The 23,752-nt window shown below is 49.8% G+C and overlaps 4 protein-coding genes and 2 pseudogenes across 4 annotated transcripts; 3 read left to right on the top strand and 3 right to left on the bottom strand.

Annotated features, from left to right (window-relative positions):
* Positions 1 to 3,076: 3,076 nt before the first annotated feature.
* On the bottom strand, positions 3,077 to 5,444 carry SAPIO_CDS5632 (uncharacterized protein; the record flags this gene model as incomplete). Its single annotated transcript, XM_016787920.1, has 5 exons — positions 3,077 to 3,805; positions 3,875 to 4,502; positions 4,578 to 5,131; positions 5,230 to 5,347; positions 5,401 to 5,444. The coding sequence occupies 5 exons, from the start codon at positions 5,442 to 5,444 to the stop codon at positions 3,077 to 3,079; spliced, it is 2,073 nt and encodes a 690-aa protein (XP_016642235.1).
* A 6,592-nt stretch (positions 5,445 to 12,036) lies between these two features.
* On the top strand, positions 12,037 to 13,093 carry SAPIO_CDS5631 (BTB/POZ domain containing protein; the record flags this gene model as incomplete). Its single annotated transcript, XM_016787919.1, has 4 exons — positions 12,037 to 12,218; positions 12,295 to 12,701; positions 12,757 to 12,988; positions 13,063 to 13,093. The coding sequence occupies 4 exons, from the start codon at positions 12,037 to 12,039 to the stop codon at positions 13,091 to 13,093; spliced, it is 852 nt and encodes a 283-aa protein (XP_016642234.1).
* Positions 13,094 to 14,962: 1,869 nt separating this feature from the next.
* Positions 14,963 to 16,956, bottom strand: SAPIO_CDS5630 (uncharacterized protein; the record flags this gene model as incomplete). The annotated part of the gene is made up of 6 exons (XM_016787918.1): positions 14,963 to 15,046; positions 15,414 to 15,828; positions 15,881 to 15,942; positions 16,003 to 16,228; positions 16,306 to 16,595; positions 16,660 to 16,956. 6 exons carry the CDS (start codon positions 16,954 to 16,956, stop codon positions 14,963 to 14,965), a joined length of 1,374 nt encoding a protein of 457 aa, XP_016642233.1.
* Positions 16,957 to 17,549: 593 nt separating this feature from the next.
* Positions 17,550 to 18,648, top strand: SAPIO_CDS5629 (uncharacterized protein; the record flags this gene model as incomplete). Its single annotated transcript, XM_016787917.1, has 4 exons — positions 17,550 to 17,553; positions 17,973 to 18,157; positions 18,239 to 18,415; positions 18,490 to 18,648. The coding sequence occupies 4 exons, from the start codon at positions 17,550 to 17,552 to the stop codon at positions 18,646 to 18,648; spliced, it is 525 nt and encodes a 174-aa protein (XP_016642232.1).
* A 684-nt stretch (positions 18,649 to 19,332) lies between these two features.
* On the top strand, positions 19,333 to 20,010 carry SAPIO_CDS5628 (annotated as a pseudogene; the record flags this gene model as incomplete).
* A 239-nt stretch (positions 20,011 to 20,249) lies between these two features.
* On the bottom strand, positions 20,250 to 20,726 carry SAPIO_CDS5627 (annotated as a pseudogene; the record flags this gene model as incomplete).
* Between the last annotated feature and the right edge of the window lie 3,026 nt (positions 20,727 to 23,752).

Raw genomic sequence — 23,752 nt, 5'->3', positions numbered from 1 at the left:
GTGTGAAGGATAGACAGGGAAAGTTGTGGAGGGGCCATGCCTCATTTGGCTATTGCCCTTACCCCTCGATTCCATCCGTGGCCCACTACGGATTTGGAAGGGGTAAGGGGGAGAGGCCGCAAAAGAATCAGAAGTTATTCAAAAGATGATACGATATTCCGTATGTCGATCTGGGACACAATACCATAACCGATCTCGGATATCTAGTCCTCCAGCTTCAATCCTGGCTCTCTGCGGCTCATAAGGGGTTAGGGTCGCCTCGTTCGTGTTGTATATACCTCGTCGGCATAGTATGTGTCGCCTCAGCGAGCCGGCGTTCATCTAGAGGACCAAGTACACCAGCCGTGCTGTCATCAAATGAGGGTATGCTGATTTGGAAGATTCGATTCCACCCTGCCATCCCTGGACGCGTCTCGATTGTGGTTGTGAACGCGGGCGAGAACATCAGACAATCAATTAAAATTGAATCTCTCGGCGGCGGTGCCAGGTTGTATCATGCATTGCGGTTTGAGCTTTGCCTTTCACCCGAGGACCGAAAAGATATGGGACACTGGCCGGAAACAAGGCGCGAGTGGTGACGGCTCGAAATGGGCATCTTCTTGGGGTTGTGCCACTCGTGTGAGGGCGGGCTTGGCCGCTGCCAGATGACACCCATGCCGCTGCCAAATCGCGGAGTGACGTTGAGGTTAAAGGGTTCACCCCTCGCGGCTTGCGACCGGGCTCAGCGGCTCGCGTCGAGGCTCCTTCTATTATCTGTCCAGCAAAAAGGAGCGTATGACTTGGGTTGCAGATCAATATGCAGAGGGTCCGGCTCAAGTGCTTGCCGCTGGAAGGCCGGACAAAGTAATTCCACCTATGGGGAAGACGGCTTGGTTCGTCTCGAAGCTCTCTGCTTCCGCTGTCACGAAATATGACGGATAATAAGGCCTGGGGGATCCTCAAGACGTGCACCGAGACTTGTCCCGGGGAATTTTAACTAATGCACATCGATTAATTTGAAATATATTGAGACGTGGGAAACAAACATAAGCAGCCGCATCTCGTATACGGCAGGCGAAGTCGAGGTTATTATAGTAATGGAACATGTGGTGAGACTGACCGAGTGAGGAGACGAATGGAGACAGAATGGACAGGCGGGGACAGAGGAGTCGCCAAGGAGATGGCCGACGAGCGCACTCGAGAGTCAAACTGCCGGGCCCCGACTAAGCCAGCCAATTTGCTTCGATTCGTGCCTTTGAGACCCTAATTGAGCGGGGGTTTCAAATATCAAAGAACTCTTGAGCAGGTTAGTCCCGAAATTCCAAGTTAGGCCCCAGCCCGGCTAGATGGAAGCCGTTGAAAGAAGACCAAGGTGCCAGCCGCGGTGAGAGCGTAGTTGACACCTGGTGATTTGATCTCACCACGGCAAAATCATCACACCGACAGATCCGCCGAAGGCTTGCGGCTCGGAAGATCATCAATTGCAATGTCCAGCATCAGAGGACGCGCATCCGCACGTACGTAAGTTCATCGAAGAGATCGACAAAGCGAGGCATTCGGACAAAGGAGTAACGTAGTAGCGTGCGTAAATAGATGAAAGGGGGCAACACATGGCATAATAATGGTGTTATATCCGACAAGCTAGGCGTGTCGGGGAATTTTAACCATTCCAATTGCCGCGATGCAGGGGCGATGCGGAGATGGATTCCTCTTCATACTAAACTACTCTCATAAAGGCACTTGCTATGTATTCTATAACGAGAGGTGTCATGGCTCGGGATAGATCGTGGATCATGGATAGGACGACCAAAAAACGATCCCCTGCGCGTGGCCTTTGACGGGCCCAACACCTCATCAAGTCCTCGAGTTCGAATGAAGTACGTGGTCCTCCACGTCAGCTCATGTCGCTTGAGGCAGTCGTTAACGAGCCGAGAATGAATGGAACCAACACCGGAACGCACCACGGCTTTGTTAGGTCCGATCCCTCGAACGGATACTGACGAAACCGGGGGTCTTGTATCAAAAGGCCAGATTCGCATTACCGGGTGAGAAGATATCAAATTCGACAAGCCATGAAAAGTGAAACATTGGATGAGACTCTTGTCCCTCCAAGAATGCTGGGAACCATCACGTGATTTCGCGTCAATTCCAAATCACGCGCCGGCTAGCTCGCGAAACCTCTCAAGAGATCGTACTTATAACGCGTTCGCTCCTTAAAGAGATACCTCGATTGGCATCGTTCAGTGGCTCTCTGTCTCCTCGGTAGCTGTCTTAAGATATATTTGACGGCATCGCGTTGACACATGGTCGGTCATGGAATCCGTATATTTCCATGGGGTTTTCGCTCAGATCGGTCTGTAACCCTCTTGGCAGTACGACTACCAGAATCATATGGCGAAGAGAGTATGCGGACCGTGTCCAAAAGACGGGATCTATCCCAAATCTTTGCCGCCAGAAACCTCTTTATGGGGCATTTCTAGAACTCTGCCCTCCGCAGACGCGCCGCTAAATTGCCAACGCCTTGAAACCACTGTGTCAGTTATGGGTATTATAAATCATTCCCTCCGGCCATCCTCATTCAAGCAGACACGTATGCCATCTCTAAACATCAATATAACTCTCCCGCCGGTTCGATTGAAGTCTGGGCAGCCCTCCATTCTCTTCCTCTCGATAGGCACGTTCAAATTCAAGGCACCTTCGATCGGAAAGCAATTAGTGGCTGCGGAACTCTTATTTTCAGACTACCCATGGCAGTTCCGATAATTGGTGATGAAAATTTTACTCTTGTCGCGAATGGAGACGACGAATATCGAATAACCATGCTGAAGATACCAGGCTAGCTCCTGAGAGCAGAGTCACCTTTACGGTGACTACCATTAAATGCATCCTCCACCATAAACGCTCGGCGGCGGTGGCATGTATCACCAAAGTGGCTGCCGATTCGAGACACTCGGAATGCTCTTTTCCGTTTCGGAAATGGCGAGACTTCGAGACCAATCTATGAAGCCCGTTATCGCCCACACCGCCGAAGACCATGTGCTTTCGTTGGATCCCTTGGGTTCGTCATAGAGCCGCAGTTATTTCTGCCAACAGGCAGTCATTGATTGTGAGGATACTGATGGGGCGATGGCCGAGGTTGCTGGAGTGTTTGCGGGTCCATCGGACCCCCTAAAGGGTTATAGAGGTGGGGACCAAACCTATGTCCTGGTGGTGCGGGTGGCGCCGTCGAGTATGGTATTGGTTGGTGTTGGTGTACCATGTTTTGGGAGCCGAGAAAAGGATTAGGCGGCGCCATCGCCCCCAAATTGATCTGGAAATCGGCACCATGTGTGCTTTGAATAGGGATATTTTGCGTATGGGGATATGTGGTAGCCAGGGCCTCGGCCCGAGATCCGGCTCCGGTGTCTGAGCTAGGTGTGTCTGCCATGAGGGTCGCTGTGTTTTCGAGGCGGTTCGGTGGATCATTGATATCGAGCTGCTCAATGGGCAGGCCCCTAGCTTCGGCCAGTACGATTGGCATCCCTGGTGGGCAAAACTCCGACCGCCAGTCAGTATCCGGGGCGTCAAGGCCAGTATACGGGTCATGCGTGGAATTAGCTTCTTGCAGAGCGGCAGTATAAAACCGAGCAAACACTGCTGGAGAAACTGGAGGAGCATTCATCTGGTCTCTTTGGGCCTCGGCCATATACGCGGTTTCAAGGATGTAATGAGGCCCCGGAAGTCTCCTAACAGAGTTTGGATCGCTGCTCGCCAATTTCAGGCTCGTTTCTTCTTCGTACTTGCTTGTCCGGTCGAAGTCCTCGACACTCTTGATGAGTTCATCATACTAACAAACCAGCCGGCCGTGTCAGCGTGGGGGGATATGTTGATGCGGGAAGGGGAAGGCTCAACTTACTCGAGACTTGACACACGGTATCACCTTGGACCAAGGCTGCAGTATACGGAGACAGGAATCGACCAGTCTACGGACCGAAGGGCCATCCGCAGGCTCGTTCCGCCATAAGGGAGCTGTGCTATGAGACGTCAAATCTCGATATAATTCGTGCTGCTTTGCGGTCATGAGAACCTTGGCGCATTGCTGAACAAGGGGAGCAATATTATAATCGCCAATTAAGAGGAGTTTCCCGCGCTGAATTGCCTTCGATTGGTTGTATATCGTCTCCCAAAACCGAGCGAGAGTAATGGCATGAGCTATGGCTTGCTTCTGCGACTTCACTATGAAGTCATGCGGCAATTTCTTCAATAGATCTGGGGTACCTCGTTCCCGGATACCGGGCAGTGAGAAACGGTAGAGGTCGATATGTGCTGTGCAAAGGAGGCCGTGAATGAGGACAAAGACTTGCTTTTCTTTTGATTGCAGCCAGCGGGATATGTTCTGGTCTGACAGTTTCATGTAGTCCGGTAAGGAGCTACTGAAGCTAGAAAGCTCCAACTGCAACCTCCTAACATCTTCCATGACTTTTGACGGTTCCCATCTCTCTCGCTGGAGGTATACTGGCCCAGAGGCGAACTTTTTCGACATCCTAAGAGTTCTTATACATTAGAGACGCGGGGAGAGGAAAACAAACATGGAAAAAGAGGAAAGAAAGGCAACTCACGTTAGAACATGATGACGAATATTCACCATCCTCACTTGGTAGCCGTGCAATCCGGGAAGAATGCAGGCTTTCATTGGCTTGTCGTTTAGGTGCTCGACGAAAACCTCCTTGTTAGCATTAAAGGCATCTTCGGGACAGGGTAACCGGATTTTCATATTATCCTCCCGGCAGCAAACGTAGGCCTCGAAGCCCTCAGCAAAAATACGGTCAAAGTTGAATAGATGCCAAGCTAACCTCCTTGCGCACTCTTGTTCCTGGAACGGACGTTTGGAACCAGGAACTTCCCAGTTGAGCTGGAGACCATGCATAAGACGGCACGCGTTGGCTATGAGTTGCCAACATTTCGCATACTTTCCGTTCATATGATTATGAAGAATGTCAAACGAATAGAGGTAGAGATTGACTTCTTTAAGGCTTCCAATATTGCAAAATATATGGAACTCGACATGCATCGAGCATCTCTGAGCGAAGGCCACAGCTTTTGGTCCGGGAGAAACGAAGAAAGCTGCAACGGAACATATGGCAGCAGCACGGGAAGGTTGCAGTCTATCCTCCTACGTGGGAGTTAGCAAAAGCAATAGGCAACACGCCAGCTTTCTACATTCGGGCAGATGAGGGGATGGCTCAAGGGACATTGCTTGTGACTGCCTACCTCCAGCTCGGCGTAAATAGTCGACTTGTGAATGTAACCGAGGCAGGGCATCCAATAAAGGTACTCAAAGTAGGCATCCAGGTGGTTCAGAATTAGGTCCTTGTTAGCAAGGATATTTCTATGACAGGTTAGCAATAAGATTGTGCACAATCAGACATCCCATCGACTCACTCTTTGACGAGGCTAGCAAGGTCAGGAAACTGAATCGGAGGCATTGTAGCGGCAGTGGCTTGAATTGGCTCGTCAGAATCCGGCGATGTAGGCTCCGATGAGGTGCTTGATTGAGACGGCGCTGGGAGGCTCTCCTGTCCTTGCACGTTAATGGGAACATTTTGAAAGCGTCGTTTGGCCGGCGTATATTCGCATGTCAGGTTCGAGGCCGCACATCTCTTGCACATTGGCAAATCCCCAGAGCACCTCGTTTTGTGGGAGTGGCATTCCGTACATGCCCTCTGTGCCCGCTTTCGGAGGGTACCTGCCTCAGTATGGCTCCGAGATGGTGTAGTGCGGGAGACTTTTCACAGGGGTTAGGCTCATTCGAAGTCGCATGAGAGGGAGGGAATCAGAGTGTCAGCCAATTGGTACTGTCGCTATCTTACCCGTATTGTTAGATGGAGTGTCATTGGGATTGTTGAAGCTGCATGCAAGCTCCAATCTCAGGCAGTTGGAGCAGGCCTCACCGCCACCAGGATTACCGGTACATTTCACCTAATCAGCCGAGGTCTGGTGTTAGCTGAATGGGAAATAAGAGCTTCCAGGCGCGCCTAGTAGCTGCTAATATTAGGGTAGGGGCATCGCAGGAGGGCCTCGAGCGGGTCTCGAGCGGGCCGTTGCATATGACCGATGAGAGACAAGGAAGGACGGAGAGGGAGTACATGCTACGAAATAAATGGGTATGATGTGTCTCATAGCTAACTCAAGCTGGAGGAAGTAGTAGCAAATACAGAGGGAAAACATTCAATAGAAAATATGTAAGGGCGCAAGAAGCACCCAGGGCAGGATAGAGGCTATATCGAGTGGTAGACGAAGATAAAGCAGGGCTTGCGTACAGACCGTCCCTGACGAGTAGCGATCCAAGCCGAAAGAAGCTCGGCTTATTAGCCACGAACATACCTTCCTGAGCCGGCAGGTCCGGCAGCAATTTGTCAGATGAGCTTGACTTCGACGGCGCTTGGGGGGTGGAGGAGCTTCCTCAGACGGAGGAACCATGTGTGATGATGGCAACGGGATGAGAGAGAGTGGATGATCACCATCAACGGATTGGAAAGACATATCCATGCTTTGCTTTGATATAAACCGACAGATCCAGAGAAAACTCCGTGACAAGAGCATCCATCTAGACGTAGTTGATTGTTAAATTCACCTCATGGAAATCGCGAGTGCCTCGTGCTGTCGGTTCGGGAGAAAGGAGTTATCACCAAGGGCGAAGAGATGGCAAGAAAGCCCAGCGGTGAGAATGAAGCCGAAGAGAAGCACCCGCTCTGCAAGGATAGTGGCAGAATCCGTGGAATGATAAACGAGGAGGAGGAATTGACCTTGATCGATGATGGATTGAGGAGGTGGAAGGCGAGGTCGAGTAATATCGTATTTGATTATATTCAGGGCCTTCCCCGGTCTTTACCGGATTGAGTCCATCAAGTACCTTCATGAAAGCAGCCAGGCAAGGTCTACTTCGTAACGTCTGGGCGTCTAGGCGTGCCGATTACAACAGGCGGAAGGAACATTGAAGTACTGTGTAGGTAAACTACCAGGCTTGGGCCTGCATTGTGGTAAAGACACTCCACTTCTACAACTGCACTAGCGGACCGCATGACGCGATGGGGATGGGGATGGGGAAGGAGCTAGCGCACGATTCGGGCACCCAATTGTCATTGATGGTATTCTGCTGGTTTGGTGGGTGGTCTTCCGGGGTTGCGGATCCTACTTTCCAAGGTACACACGGACCGTTAGTCGAATAGCTTCAGCCCCAAGAACCAACGTTCTCAAGTCCTGAGATTAATATCAAGAACGGCGTCTTGAAGAAGGAAAAAGAAGGATTAATCAATCAAAGCAACAGGATGACTTCCCACTCTCAGGCATGAGGCACACATCGAATCAATACGATACTACAATGTTACGACAATGGCACCTTGCCTATCCCAGTGCAGCCACCGCATCCGCACAGAGGGATCAATATCAATTGCTTGTACACGAAGTACGAGGACGGCGAGGAAGCGAGGGAGGGGAGAGCCCTGGGCCGAGTACCGACCACATTGTCAGCATCGGATTCTTCACCGCAGCGAGAACCGTCTTCGGGTGGGCAAAGTACAAAGTACCGCCTTGCAGAAACCATCAATTCCCTGCCATTTCTATTAAGCAAGCCAATCATTGCTAGTTGACTGTTCTGCAAGGAGACTCTGCGTGCTATTAAAAGCTTCTCAATGCGACTTTACCGTCCACTGAAGATTCAATTCCAGAGGTCATGAGCAGCCAGCGCCGGGACGAACCCAGTCCGATATCCCTAACCCCCAAACATCAATTCCAATGCGAAGAAAGGCACAATGACTTGCCTTCTCAACCCCTCTAAACTCCTTCGTAGCTCCAGCATAGCCACCCTGCAGCCCCGCTCATCTTGACTTCACACTTCTCGAGAACATTCGGAAACACAGCATATTGATACCAAACCTATCAACTACTTCACCACAAGGGTCCTGTGGATGGGAGAGGAGCTAACACTGGTCATACTCCAGCGCGAGGGGCAATTGGAGAAAGTGGGACAATGGAAGCGAAACTACGACTTTACACATCTGGGAGCCTACAAACAGCAGGCCCTGGGCCTGATGATCGCTATGAGTGGTCTTTTGGAACCCCCTATGAAGTAGTTTAAGGGGAGATGGGCAAGAGGCGGCAGTGAGACATCGGGAAGGAAGAGGCGATCAAATATGACAGGTCGTAAAGTGCCAACGTCTTCATGTGCGAAGTACCGATATTGTTGACGTCTCCCAGTCCAATTGTCCTGAATAATATGTCGCCAGCAAGGACTGCACAAGGAGTTTGCCCATTTCTCTTTCACAGCGCCCATGGTGGAGAATGTCGCTGGGAAGTCGCTGCTCGCCGCCACACCTGAACGAGGAAATGACCAAACCCCAAGAAGGACCCAAAAGTTGGTTTTTCTGCCCATGAGCCCCGGACACGATGCTTTTTTCATGCCGGTGGTGGAAATGCGGCACATTGCCGGAATCACAAAGTGCAGCTGCATAACGTAACGTCCGGACTTGATATCTCACCAGTCTATCCCTGCTGATTTAGATGGAAGGCGGAAGGGGGAGGTCACAAACAAGACCATTCTAATTATCATCCGTATCAACGATGGGGATGAATGCTTTTTATTCTCCGACACGCTACTTCCAAGCCAAAATTGGACTCTCGTGAGACAAGATACTAGTGTCCCCACGAAGTAGATCCTTCACCTCTTGTATAATCTCGCATGCTGTAGAGAAGCGAGTTGATCCTTGTGCCTGTTGACGAGCGCATGTTATGTAAAGGCAGCTCGATGGGTGGCCTCGCATTGTCTATAAAACCGGTGATCAGTCGGACAATGTGCAATGGTGAGTCGACAGGAACAGTCGTTGACAATAAGTCAGCTTCTCCAATGGCCGCTACGTTATTTCTTCTTTTCTAGGCTATTCGTCTCATCAGATGAGGCTGGAGTCTCCATCGTTACTCAAAATCAATTGACGTTTTGCGTGAATTATAAATACTGTTCCTGTCGGTGGCGAGAGGGCCCAGGACTCTCACTCACAGGACGGCACTCTCATCTCGCTATTTTATCCACCCACACAGCTTCGCAACCAGGTGCGCTCCGATTCATGCATGGGGGAGGAGAGCTGCAAGGCACGTCGCCGTTGAGTGGGTGGGAGTAAGATGTATTTCTCGGTCGGAGGTCGCCAGCCCCCAAGAACCAATACGAGGTGTCTCACGGTATTCTTACTGTTACTCGTTACCAAGGTTTCCGCGATTGCGCCGGGCGAGAAGAAAGCAGTGATTCCCAGGATATTTCGACATTCCTGATATTTTGCCGAGTGCCCTCGCCAAGGCTGCCCATCAAGATTGGGGTTTCAGCTGGAACTTTGGCGACCAGAAAATTACGTGGCTTGTCCGTCGAAATTATGTATCAGTTGACATCCACCACTTTAAAGCTTTGAAGCTGAAGCTGCAGGTATTGAGTCAGTGGTCTTTCTTACCCTCAAATTCTGCAGGTTGAAGCAAGCGGACGTAGTTTGAGCTTAGTCCCGTCCTGTTGGGACTCCCAAAAAGGACGGAGGCTGAAGAGAATTGCGTTTGACACTTATTCGTGCATCGAGCCCGTTGGCGGGATTGCGGTTAATGTCTGCAACCCGAGTTCCCGAACGGATTGTTGACCAGGCTCATTACCCTGATATCCTCTTCATCTTCCGTCCTGGTTCTTAGAACGGCACATCTCCAGTTTCCGGGTATCGTGGAAAGGAAATATCGATCTTCATGCTGTGTTATTATTCCCCGGAAGGAATAACCATAGGGTTCTGTAAATATTGATGTAAATGGTGCCGTCCCACCTCAAACCCATGAGATGAGAGTATCTACACAGCAACAGGAGGATTAAGAAGCTGGAGTGTGGCTGATGAACCAGTCGCCAACTCAATTGAAGACTTTTCGGAAACGAAGTGAGGGCCGCCGGCCTTCGGCGAACCGCTGTCTCCTTTTTACTGTTTTATTTATTTATTTATTTTTTTTCTGGGAGAGAGATGACATGTTTCCGGCTAGCCGCAACCCAGTCCATTCCGGAGACAGACCTCGCTATAGGAAGCCTTGCGCCAAGTGAGCCGGCGTCCCCTCAAAGATTTGCAGTTCTTTGCACTATCACCAACCATCACAGAACGAATGCTGAGATATTTTCCGATCTGTGTCCCAGATGTATCGGTTTTAATGATCAGTTCCGGTGATTCCGGAAACATTCACGACGCTCCCAGTTCTCGAAGATGGCATGCCCAAAATGACAACCTCAAAGCGTTCGTGCAATTGCTTCCAGTCCAAACCTCGATAATAATTCGCATCCCGCGAAGGACGGAAGGTTCGACATTCTTTTCGGTGAGAGGGAGCTTGAGAATTCATCTCAGAGTTCCGGGGGGTGCGGGAAAGGGACCGCTGGACTGCCGGCGTTGGTGCGAGGCAGATAAGTAGAAACTAATGTGATTATCGCATCCCATTCCACATTTTCCACAAGACAATTAGCAGATGATCAGCTTCAACCTTAAAGTTCCGTCATGAAGCTCGGTGTCTGCCTATTGTTGCAAGCTGCCAGACACCATACGCACCCTCCCATCCCAAAGTTTGTGTCCGTCCTGGAATCAGCGCTGAATTTTCGGTATAATAGTTCTGGGATGACATCTGCCGCGGGTTGGTCAATGCACTTGATAGTATCCTTCGTACGAGTCTGGCGATGGGGGTTCCCATTTAAATCCCTGTCTAATCTAAACCACTCTAACTTGTTTCTTGCTGGAATATTAGGCAAACATCCAAGCTGGCCGGGGTACGGAGGCGGAGTTTTACGGAAGAAGATGGATCAAACACTCTCTACCAGGGTTGCGACCATGTTAGTGGGACGGCTGATAGCTCCATCTCAATTCACAATTTCGCGACGAAGCTCCATTGTCACGTCGTCACAGCTTGGAACTTCCATCCTCTGCCATTGCCCTCCATCTTAATCTAGAAACACAGAAATCTTTCACACATCGACCAATTAGCTGGAGCTCAAACGGAACGCCTACCTTCGTCGAAAAGTGAAGTTTAAAGCGATTTGACAGCAGGGATTGGACAACATAAGTGTTTTCTGACCGAGAAAGAATTTTTTTTTTTTTGTTTCTTACTTCTTGCTCCTATTTACATCCCTGCAGAGTGTGACTCGCCGAGCTTCCCAAAGATCCATGGAGCCTCACACCCCTGCCTTGAGGTCCATTTGTGAATCCGCTGCGGTGGCCGGGTGGCTCCCCCGACCCAACCAACAGAATACGCTAGGCTCCGTTTGCTTCGTAACCTCGCCTTGATGTTGCCTTCGTTCCCCGTTTGTAATTTTCCAGCCTGGGACGGCTTGGGACCTGCACCACCGAAATTTGGCGAGCCCCACCGTAAAAAGTCAGCTGATGTCGTGTTTGGGTCGCGATCGGTACTTCTTCGATGTACCCCCTCCTTAGCCCCTCGTCGCGTTGGGACGTGTCCAGGATCTAGACTCTAACGACAACTCCACGGCACTATAACTCCCTGCACTGCCAGCCTCAGTTCCGTCTCAATTAAGAAAACTGAGGGGAAAAGAACCAACTATCAAATTATTTGGTAGCTTGGGCCGCCTTCCATCCATCCCTTTTTTAATTCACGGTAGTGTGAACGATGTGACAAAATCCCATTCCGAAAAGGTACATACTGTCCTATTTCCAAGTATATAGATAAGACACCATCCCCCCTTCTCTCTGTGAATCTATCTATTCTCCTCTTCTCTCATCCGGACCAGACACGAAGCCTGGCAGCCTGGAAGGTAAGGTTCATCACGACATCAAATAAATCCATCATCACATCTCCATACCCGACGGGTCAACAAATCCGAATCATCATTCTTTACGATTCTCAATAAAATAGACTTTTCTGCCTAAAAACTCCCTGCCTCCAAATTTTGTGCACAGATATCTTCACGAATCTTTTCCATCTTTTCTTTCTATCTTTTTAGAATCCGCATCTCTATTACACCTCGATTTGAATTAAATTTACCGTCAAGTCTAAATTCAAAAGACGATGAATATGTTCGGAAACCGACGTCGAGACTCTACCAAGAGTTTCTCCAAGAGTTACAAGGTGAACAAATCGAGTTCATCCTTTAGTAAAGAGAGCGGCGTTTCCAAGCGGAGGCATGAATCTCGTCACCGGAGGCCGGGAACTGCCTCGACTGCTACGACTAATGAACCTGATACCCCCATCACGAAGTGAGTTTTTCATTCCCGATGAGCCGCACCCCTTTTTTTTGACCTGATCATTTACTAAGATGTGATCTTTCATCAGCCATCTTTCTTCTCCGGTAGTTACCCTCGTTGTCGGTGCCGAGCAGAGGCTTTTTGCCGCTCACGAAGAAGTCCTCTGCCTTTCTCCTTTCTTCCAAACTGCCCTCCACCGAAACGTCGCCGACGGAAACACGAAGCGGATTGCACTTCCCGACGAAGAACCTGAAATATTTTCGTCGGTGCTGGAATTTCTTTACAAGGGCGATTATTATCCTCGCCTTGTTCACAGCAAGAGGCGCAACTCGTGGGAGCTGGAACCTCCCAACGACGATAACCGTGGTGTTGAGCCGACCATCTTTCATCACAGCGTTGATGGAGATCTTCTCAAGGACACCGTGATTTATTGCTCTGCTGAAAAGTATGGTCTGGAGGAGCTTAAGCGTATTGCTCTGAAGAAGCAGGGTCTTCGTAAGTTCATCATTCCGCTCCAACTCGAAGGCGAAACATCCTAACTTGTTTATAGAATCTGGGATCCAGTGTAGTACGATTCTCACGTCGGCCCGATACGCCTATGCCAACACTCCCGACAGCGACTCCAAGTTGCGTGCTCATTACTTGGCTCTTATAATCCGGAGCCGCAGTACTTTCAAGCGAAGTGGTACGATGCAGCTCGAAATGTGGAACGGTGGAACTCCTCTCTTCTTTGATCTCTTCGTTGCCTTATGCAACCACGTCGATGATATTTCGGCAGCCGCGTAAGTACGAGAAGAAAGACAAAGAAAACACGCATCTTGTTACGGGATTGAATAACTAACACAGAGACTTTTAGAAACACTCCTCGCAGCAGCCGACACTCTTAAAGAGAGTCATACACCTTTCCTTTTCTAGACGCACTCCTGTGCAGTGATTTTTCTCCCTTCATCTCTCTATCGGGTCGACCTTTCCTTGACAATCTACACTTAATGATTTTATGTTCGGTGTTCTTGATTTATCTTTTCTCTATTTCTATTTGTTTCTCTTCTTTCCACGTCACACCCCACACTTGTTTTACGAACTTATAGAGGTTTGGCGGGCTTTATGGATTTGCGAAAATCAGACAAAACAAGACAAGACACGAGCATCTGGCGTTTACGTTTTTCATTTCGGAGGCGATCTAGGTTTTTCTTACAACTCTTGGATTTTATGGCGTTCTTCTTTCTTCTTATCTCAATCTGGGCCACCCGGTTGTTTGGTTTTCCTTCTTGGATTGGGATTCCTACTTTTCTTTCTCTTGCTTTTCGATCTGTACCATTATTGTCGAGACTATCTGGACTTAAAGGGAACTGCTGCAGTGTGTTTTCTTCTCCCTGTTTCCTTTCCTCGTCATTGCGTTTGTTTGTTGCAGGCTGGACCCAGAAAGTCTCGAAAATTAAGAATGATACCTCCTTGGGCCGAGACGGTTATGTGTTTTTCTGCCGAGTTGAAGGCAACCAGCAGATTGGATCTCTTCTACACAGGATGCCTTTTTCTGTTTCTTCCAACTTCTTATTTTCTGCTTGTATATTACCTTTCTCGACTCTCATTACCTCGTGCAGAGGCTTAATCTTTAGATGATCATCTTATTTTTGGCGTCATTTTACTCTTGGTCAAGTTACTTCAATTTACATTAAATCTCCGTTCAAGGCCTTGATACGAAGTAAATGTGGGTTCACCAGGAGTGAGAAAAAAAAATCATCAAAATGTAGATCGACACTTCTAACACTAAAATTCCGAGTCACAACATCTCGTACCAGAAACGCGACATCCAGAAACAGCTATTAGAACCTCAGTGACTCTAAAATGTCATTTCTCCATCTTGGTCGCAGACCCCAAAGCCCCAATGTAGTTCATTCATCCCGTCACACCCACCACTAACAGATACCAATACCCACCGTTTACAGCACAATCAAGGCGTTCAAGGCGAACACCGATCTGCCCGAATATGACTCACAAATTGATCATCACCGAATCCTTCCCCGTTTTATCCCGAAAGAAAGTACGTTTTCCTTTCATGAGAAAGGAGAAAATTGCCATTTAACCCAAAGGGGTTAAATTACTGGGACGCCGAGAAAGGTGGGTGTGGAACCGAGGGACTGTTTAAGTGCTTGCATGGACCGGGGATGTTGAAAGGGAAGGATGGGGAATGATAGATCTACTTTTGTGATTTTTTTTTTTCTCTTTTTAATTTAATTCCCTCTTTTCAGCGACAGGGATTAAAATGGATTGTTTCGGAGCCAAGACGCGGAGGGGGCGCTCGATGTTAGAGTCCGAGAGTTCGGGTTGTACCAAGCGTGAAAGAATACACGTCGAGGAAGGCGTAAAACACGGGCCATTTTTCACGGTGATACCATGATGAACTTTTTGCTATCAACTCTTTGCCCCTTGCCTCGGGGGAATCGAAACACGACCAACTCCTTGTATATTCCTTTTTTTGACTGAGCCGATGATCGTGCATGCACCCAACTCTCGAATGGGAAGGGACATGTGGTGGGGAGGCAAACTGGAAAAAGGGGACAGGGGGAAAGGAACAGAAGACAAAATATTACACAAGAATGTTGTCAGCCGGGGAGACTATCTGTCTGCACGTTTGCACTCCAGTCACCCTCCATCTCAACATCCCCAGCTGCACGAAGACACCATCCAACTGGATGCACGAATGCCGCTTGTGCAGGAATGCACCGCTAGGCTTCATCGGGCCACGCCCTCCTCTCTCATACCCCTGTGCCGGGAAAAGCACCGTTTTTTGACAACACCACCATGCCTCGCTCCCTCGCGATGTAGCCTTTCATGAGGTTCTATGGAATGATTGCGCTTGTTAGTGACTCATTCCTTAAGCGAGACGGGAAGCGAATGGAACGGAAAGATTGGTCGGTTCGCCCTCAGATATCAGGACCACAGGGCCACATCGCCTCAGGCGGCAACGCCAACGCCAACACCGAAAGGCACGGTTGGGGAAATGACGCAGTCATCGGCAAGGCAGACAACGCATGACGTCCATTTATTTACAAGGCTGGAGATTTGGGGCCAAAATTGCCAATAGGGTATAAGGCATCCCGGTGAGGTGGACCAATGGGAATTGTCGTCCCCACACCCACCGGCCGGCGCCTTGCGGATGAGTGTCACGGGCGGCAATGAGAACAATCATCATGAAATGACACGTACCTTGTAAATCATATTTGCCAAGAAACATTCCACCTCATCGGTATCAATCCTATCTCCCTCGGACTTGAGGTTGATTGCAGCCTGGAACTCGGCTACGGGTATGCGAGTGCGCCTGATCGGGGCAGCGTCTGGTTCCTTCGATTCGTCGAATCCTCCAGCAATGAACACCTTCCGGAATAAATTCCTCATGGCAATGTCGCGTCCGCGCTCAAGCGCGAGATAAATCTTCAGCTTGACAAACGCCTCTTCGTGCTCCTGGAGCGCGACGTCGAACGCGTGAAGATCACCACTTCTTATGCATTGAGCGATGGGGAGGAATAGGTTCTGGAGGGTGGGGTAAGGCTCGAGAAGTGCTTTGCTCGGAAGTGTATGAGTGGTCAGGAGACGGCAAGGAATGAGGTATGTTAGAATTCGCCTGTCCTAATTAGCCAACGCGTCCATGGACCGTGGAGTGCTGCAGTACTCACTCCTTATTCCGGATAGAATTCTTGTGGCAGAGTTGCCACGCTTCCATCAAATGATCCTCAGCCTAATCTTCAAGTCAGACGTGATCAAATTATTCACCGATAAGGGGACGAAGTTTCCTTACCTCCCTGTAATTTTCCTCCAAGAAGGCGAGGACGCCAGTGTAGTACTTGAACGTTACCCTCTGTGACTTTGGGAAGGCAGACAGAGGCGGCATGTCTCCCTTGTACGCAGTAAGTGCCTTTAGGATATTCCTAGATAAACTCGCCGAGTTGAGCTTGAAATAAGTCTTGAACAGAAGATTGATAATGAAGTAGATGCCCCATTTTCTCGAGGTCTCGACCGGTGCCCTGGAAAAAAAGAGAGCGAGTGAGTCTTTGGTTCCTGCTCCACTTCTGTTTGACATCGAAGGGGCCAATAAACATACCTATCACTCAGGCAGAGCGTAAATATGCGCTTTAGTACCTGCTCACAATCGCGTAGTTGCCCGTTCCTTTCCGTTTCAGGGTCAAAATCATCCGCATAAGATGGGCCTCTATCTGCAGCGGGGTTGTTGGACCTCTCTTGGTCCGACTTCATGGCATACAGCCTCAGATGCTTTCCCATGACATATAGACACGGGATTGTCCAAGCCTCGAAACCATAATTCGAATAACCCCTGATGACAGTCGACGTAAGCTCTTTCCAGGTCTCGTACACTCTTGTCCACGAAGCAGCCTGAAGCACGGCGTTAGTGGGACAATGGAACTTCCTTGCCAGAGTAGTACATATGGGGACGGACCTTGTCATTATCATTGATATGCTCAGCCAATGGTACAATTGCGGACACTGCCTTCCAGTACGCGGCAAGAATGTCTACCCATCCAGTAAACTCTTCATTCGTTAAGTTGCTGATGTAGGAAGACCTCCTCATTGCCCGAGTGACATCCTTCTTCACTGATGCTGCATTTGTGCTCCGAGCTATAGACCGGAGCCGATCAGGCTGGTCGGGCGGAGACAAGGGTAGAAGGAGCTGCGCAACTACATAGCCATTGCCTGATGCGTGAGCGTCAGCAAGCTCCTTGACGAGCTTGTCCATGGCTCTGGCGCGAGAATTATGGAGTGAGAAGTTCGTATTCGAGAAAGATTTCACGGACAAGAAGAATGGCAACTCCGAGGTTATAATGTGGCAAAATTATGTTCGGTCTTGGGCTGAAGTAAACAATGCACCCCCAACATTGAAGTCACACTGAAACACCGTCGAAGTCGAAGAAGCTTGGCTGGGTACAGAACTATTACTGAGCGCCTCCGTCGCCCACCTTCTCTCGCTTCTGCCCCACTATTTCAGTCGGGAGGGTCAGTGCACAGGGACCCGAAATCTTTATCTTTAAAGAGTCACATGGAGATAAAGTCTCTGTGGCTAGTAGGGCACTAGCCACACACCGTCTGTTCACAAGTGGATGCCCCACGAAATTTTTGGTGGCTTGAGTTTCTCCGACTGGTGCGTTAGGGCTCACCCAAAAAAATATTCCACACTCCCGCTTTCTCACGAACCTTGCTGTGAATCTTCAATTCCGAAGCCATCACAACATCAACCCTCGAAATCGGCCAACAGTCCAACTTGACAAAGTAAGTTTCCTTTTCGCCTACCCTCAAATAATTGGTATTCGGAATTCTAACTCTGCGATAAAGATGGGTAAGCAGTTTCTTTCGTTTGTCTGTGATTCTGGATCGGAATTTCTCTCGTTTCCTCTCAAGCGACCGCCATCCTGCAACGACGATTCCTCGATGTGTTTATCCCCGGCCGAATTCGAAACTCCTTGAATTTCCGCTGCCCCAAGTCGAGCGAATCGATGCTGTGATTGTCGGCAACTTCTTCGAAGGCTGAGGGCCAGCAAATCAAATCACCGCGTCCTTCGAACACTGGATCGAGTTCAGCCGCGGCTACGGGGAAAATTGCAAGGAGAGCACGAAGAACGCCATCACCTCTAGATATGATAGCCTGGGCGGCTTTCTGCAGTTGCTTGACGCCTGGTTTTGAGGGCCGAACCGGAGGGCTGGAGAAATTGTGATCGTGTGCGCCAAAATGCATTGAGACTGATGGACATGATTTAGGTCGCCTTCAAGAGTACGAGGTCATCGGCCGCCACTTGCCCACCGAGGCCAACCCTACCCCCACCCTCTACCGCATGACCATCTTCGCCCCCAACACTGCGGTCGCCAAGTCCCGATTCTGGTACTTCTTGCGAGGTCTCAAGAAGGTCAAGAAGGCTACCGGCGAGGTCGTCTCTATTAAGGAGGTACGGAAACACAGTGATGGCTTTGGGCTCTATTTTTTTGATGTGGCTTGGGCTCACGCAGGATGATATTTTTTTTCGCAGATTCACGAGAAGCACCCCACCAAGGTCAAGAACTTCGGTATCTGGATCCGATATGACTCCCGCTCTGGCACCCACAACATGTACAAGGAGTACCGTGAGATGTCCAGGACGGATGCCGTCGAGTCCCTCTACTCCGACATGGCTGCCCGCCACCGTGCCCGTTTCCGATCCATCCACGTATGTCATTACCTGGCCCCTTACGCTTTAGACGTCAAGTAGGAGAGGTTGGGGTGACTAACCCAAGAATACAGATTCTCCGTGTCGTCGAGATCGAGAAGACCGAGGACGTCAAGAGGCAATACATCAAGCAGCTCGTAACCAAGAACCTCAAGTTCCCTCTTCCTCACCGTGTTTCCAAGATCAACAACAAGAAGCTCTTCAGCGCCAAGCGCCCCTCGACTTTCGCTTAAGGGTTGTTGTCATTTTTTTCAGGGGCAGGTTGTTTTCGTCAGGGTTCGAAGGGTGTTCATTACGGTCCATGGAAAATATCTGCATTTGGTCCATGTTAGGATGGGCACAACCAATTCATGCAAAAAAATGAATGAACCAAAACTACGATTGTAATGCGCTCCAGTGACACCTGTGGTTTTGTGAAAAAGGGAGGAGAGAGTGGGAGTTTCTTAGGGTTCGATGCATGGAAGGAAGCAAGACGTACCGGTATTGAAACCTCGGAAGGCGGGCAGCAGCTGAAATATCTATCTTCTCAGCTCCGCCACTCGAAGGATGATTGAAGAGGTAGATGGCCAATTTCAATCTATTCGAGTGATTCCTAGGCAAGTGTCAAAAGCAGATATGAATAGAGGCATGTTCCGAAGTCGTCAATAAGTCGTTTTCTAGGAAGGTGGTATTTCCAGTTCCCGCTTCTAGTCGGCGTAGTTGACCCGAGTTTTACTTGCCAAGGGCGCGGCTCTCTGATTGATCGATGCCTAGCATGGAAACTAGGGAAAATCGAGCAATAAAAGACCTCGCTCCGTCTGATAAGGGCTCGCAAGTGTGGCTCACACAGAAGTCCAGGCATCAACAGACAATAGCAACAGCAACATCAACACTCGACACTCCAAGCAATACAAAACGCAGGTACGCTTCACAGAATCATGGAGCCCACCGTGATAACACGCCGAAAAGTCAAGACCACCCTCCCGGTCGCCCCCTACCCCACACTCGGGGACCGCATATCCCTCGAAACCCCGCGCCTCCTCATCCGTCCCCTCACGGAAGATGACCTCGAACCTCTCCATGCCCTCCGGAGAGTAGAGTCCGTCATGATCTGGACAAGCCAAGGCCACATCGACCCGGACATCGAAGCCACAAAGAAGAAGTTGGCCGAATTCCTACCCCCCAAAGACAAGCACACCTACAACTTTGCCATCTGCGAGCGGGAAACGGGAGAGTTCATCGGCATGGGCGGCAACCTGTGGAGACAGGATTTCTTTGGGTGGCCTGAGGTGGGGTATATGTTTCATCCAAGCGTCTGGGGGAAGGGCTACGCGACGGAGTTTATGAAGGGGTTCATGGAGATGTGGTGGCAGTTGCCGAGGGTCGAGGAGGAGGTGGAGGTGGCGACCTGCAGCATAAAGGTTGATGGGGATGTAGAAGAAGGTGATGTTGTACGGGAGGGGATGATTGGAATTACGGATGCGGCGAATCTGGCGAGTGCGAAGGTGTTGGAGAAGGGTGGGTTTGAGAGGTTAGAGGATTGGATTGTTGAGAATAATAAGGGGAAGGAACTGGACCGGCTCTTTGTGTTTGCGTGTCCCAGACCTGAACCTTGAAGGACTCATGGAGGCTAATGCATTTCAGTATAATTGAGACGGCTAATCTTCATTAGTGACTTACCGGGCAAGAGTACAAAGTGTATTCTAGGTTTCGTTGGTCTATAGTCATTTGTAGGAATAAAGAAGCTAGCTTGAAGGTGTACTCGGAATGTATTAAACTACCACAACCATTTGCGTCCGGAAAGTTTATGAGACAATAGATTAACAAGCGAAAAGCAGCCAAAGAACAAGAGAGTCTAACCCCTCGCGCCGAAGGCTGGGAAGTCGGGAGTAACATCTCTCATCGGAGGACACGCAAACCGCACAAGATACCCCTGCGCGGACACTTCCCCGTTAGCAATGATGTCTCCATTGGGAGCCTTGACCTCTACTAAGAATGCGAGGTCCGCCTGGGCGTTGGCCCACATGACTCGGAAAGGCGTATAAGATCCCTCCACCAGGCGTACCTTGACAGTCTTGACCGTTGTTCCACCCTGTACATAGGTCTGCTCCAGGTTGGCGTTCTGGCGAGTATAGCCCGTATAAGCATTAGGCCCAACCCAGACGAGGGTGATGTCATCCGAGTATGAAACGGTAATCTCGTAGTCTCCAGTAATGGGAGGGTATAGATAGGCTCGATGGTTGACCATGGCGTACTGGAGGAGTAGAGAGGGGGAACCACCGTAGATGCTCAAGGCCTGGTTTGCCTGCTGTTGCCCGGGTACGACGCCCATGCGCTCTGTTTCTCCGACGAATATAGGAACGCTGTAATAGAAATTTTCTGGAGAGAATGTGCTGCACTTGGGTGGGTCAGCGTTGATGTATGAGTTCCAGTAGATGGCGTACTCGATATCCTGGTTGTTGCAGCTTTTATCCGGAATGGAAATGGAAGACGTAGAAGCTGATACTGTATGGCTGTCGCTTCCCGTGGATCTCTCTAAAGTAGGGTCCGCCGTTGAAGTGCTTGAGATCCTTCCTCTATGGAGCTCGAAGAAGAACTGATTGGGAGGGCAGACGAAGACTCCGACGTGGAGCTCGATTGAGCTTCTAGAGGGACTATCTCCACGGAGCGAAAACTGATGGAATTTGGCTCAACCTGTACCGTCGCTGAGCTCAGGCTGGATTTAGTAACCCGTAGCTCTACAAACTGACTGAGGCCAACAGGAGTCGTGGAAGACGTCTCGACGCTGAGAGATGGAGAATCAGTGCTTTGTAGACCATTGTCTGGGGCAGAGGTGCTTGTGACCGGGCTAGATTCTGAAATAGAAGTAGTCGCAGGAGTGACATGAGTGCTCTCAGGGTCGATTCTGGAGCTGGGGCTGGAGCTGGACCGGGCCTGCCGCCCCTCTGGTGAGGCTAAGCAGTGGAAAGTTCCCGCAAGGCGAGAAATATGGGGAAAGACTGAAGGGTGGTCAGGCGTGCCATTGCGATGGGGTGAGGCAGCTGGTGATAATTGAAAGCCTTCGGGAAGAAACCGCATGGAGAGAGAGCGACAAAGGTTATATGTAGTATGCACTTCCCGCAATGGTGTAAAACGATACCCTGCGGTCAACAAAGTCTCCGAGCCATCTCCTAACCAACAGTACTTTCGGTCTCTGGGTTCCGGACCTAGTGAGCAATCCAGAGAGCTCTCGCGGGAAGGTTCATCCTGGCTCACGAATCATGGAACTAGACATTGCCAGGTACCTGCGCCTTGCTCAGAGGACTACTGTCTATCCTCGAAAGAGTAGACTCGAGGTTACAAAGCACGACGCTGATATGCAGGGCTCCAGGCTTATCCGTATCGGAAGCAATTCTCTTGCGACAGTTCCAGGTTTGCAGTTCCATTGTGTTACAGGTTAGGAAGTAGCAATATTGTAGGATTCGATTCTCCTCGAGGGGGCAGCCGGAGAAGTGGATGTTCTCATCGTCAAGGCCGCACTTCCAGTTCTCTTCTTGGTCGATGTTAGAGGTAAACAGCGCTGCCATCGATCGATGTAGAACGAAAGATACCCGCGCTCTTGTCGTGTGAGTCGAACCGAGTCAACCCGTGTCATTCCATACAGGCTGACTTTTCCTGCCCCGATTCGACCCTTGAACACATTCCGATCTCAAATAGGGAACCTGCCCGGAGTCTCTGCCTGTCCCGGTTTCGGAGGCTTGGTCCTCCCGACAGGACGGAAGGCCACCCTTAACTAGGTTCGTCGACAAAGTTTGTGTCTGCCAATCGGAGATTTGAAATTAAAGTTAAGCCCCTTCCTCGGAAGACGTTAAAGTTGGATCTGGTCCACGACGCCACCTCGGTCAGTTTAAACGTCGCGTGGTTATCTTAGCTACCGATGGCGAGGGTGCTGGAACGCCCATTACTTGCTTCTTGGGTGAGCTCACATATGCTATCATATTGAACGTTCCTCAGGTCTATCTTTGTCCGTCTAACGACCAAACCTGATCTAGTTCTGCTATGTTTCTTTATCATCCGTCCCCCATCACACACATGTAAATAATCTTGTTCCCTATTTGCCAGTCGCTGAACACGGAGTCCATTGAATGACTCGTCCTCGAGTGATCCTTTAAGCAGCTCCTAATAATCGTAATCGTGTCTCGTTCTCCTTGGCTTGGACTCTGGTGATGCTTGAAGCCCAATCTTACCTCGTTGGTGATGGACTTGCTGCGCGGGTATGACGTGACTCGTCCTCCAATGTCACCTTCGAAATCACTCCATTCCACTTCAAGCATGTTTCCTTTAGCACAAATTCCAAGACAAGCAGCCGTTAGATTTGGCCACCTAGGACGAATCACTCTTACTCGACAGAGACAATGTGACGATATGAGTTGCGGAACGAGCAAGACACCAACCATTTCTTTGGCGTGCAGCTTTGAACGTTGCCCATTGGAGCCTGCTCTGTCCTCGAAGGCTATCTGGCAACTACGGCAGTGAGGGTTTTGGTGTTAGGAAAACGAAAAAAAAAAAAAAAAAAAAAAAAAAAAAAAAGAAAAAAAAAAAAAAAAAAAAAAAAAAAAAAAAAAAGGTAGGGTGAGACCTTATCAGATTGGCGAGAAGTGGTATCGAGTCTGGAGGCGGTCTTATTTCGAGATTGCCCGCAGATTTCCGAGAGTGTTAAATGAGGACATCGTGCAAATCTCACCGAAGTTTCCAATCTCGTCGACAGTCAGTCGGGATGTCGAGGACAAATGGAGGGAAAGATAACGAAGACTCGCTGTCAGACAGCTGTGATTAATTTCTATGTCACTATGGAGCTGGAAGCTTGGGCTGAGCGGCTGAGGCGTCCCAAAGTTGTCAACCAGGGAGATGTTTGGGAGTTCCTCGGCTCACCCATCTCTTCTTCCCCTTTTATGGAGGGTGGAATTGCCGCCCTTTCTTGTGTAAGCTTCCTGGATGACTTGAAAGAAAGCAGGGCAACGAAGCATTACTCGTGGCGAAAAATCAAAGTAGCTCACTCGGAGGTCACCAACCTCCGCCACCTAATGGACGGAGTCAGAGTAAGAGCTCATCGGATCCTAATCTAGCTAGGCTCGTTGAGGAGAAGTGGCACGAGGGAAGAAGCTCCCCAGAATTATGCTATCATATCATTACATCAAATAGATCTCAGTCGAACAAATTAGAAGGCGGCAAGAGGGAGGATGGAGCAATCAAGATGCAAGTGTTCTCAAGTGCTGCTTCCAAATGCTGCGGCCACGGGTGTGACTGCCGAGAAAACGCAACTGGCAAGGACGTTTTGATTCTGCGCTCTGCTGAGTCACCAGAGATTTGGCGGCCTCT

This window comes from Scedosporium apiospermum (genome assembly GCF_000732125.1).
Source record: "Scedosporium apiospermum strain IHEM 14462 chromosome Unknown SEQ_SAPIO_0099, whole genome shotgun sequence".
Lineage (NCBI taxonomy): Eukaryota > Fungi > Ascomycota > Sordariomycetes > Microascales > Microascaceae > Scedosporium > Scedosporium apiospermum.
Note: the sequence above shows the minus strand (reverse complement) of the source record. Positions and strands in the feature narration are given on the sequence as shown.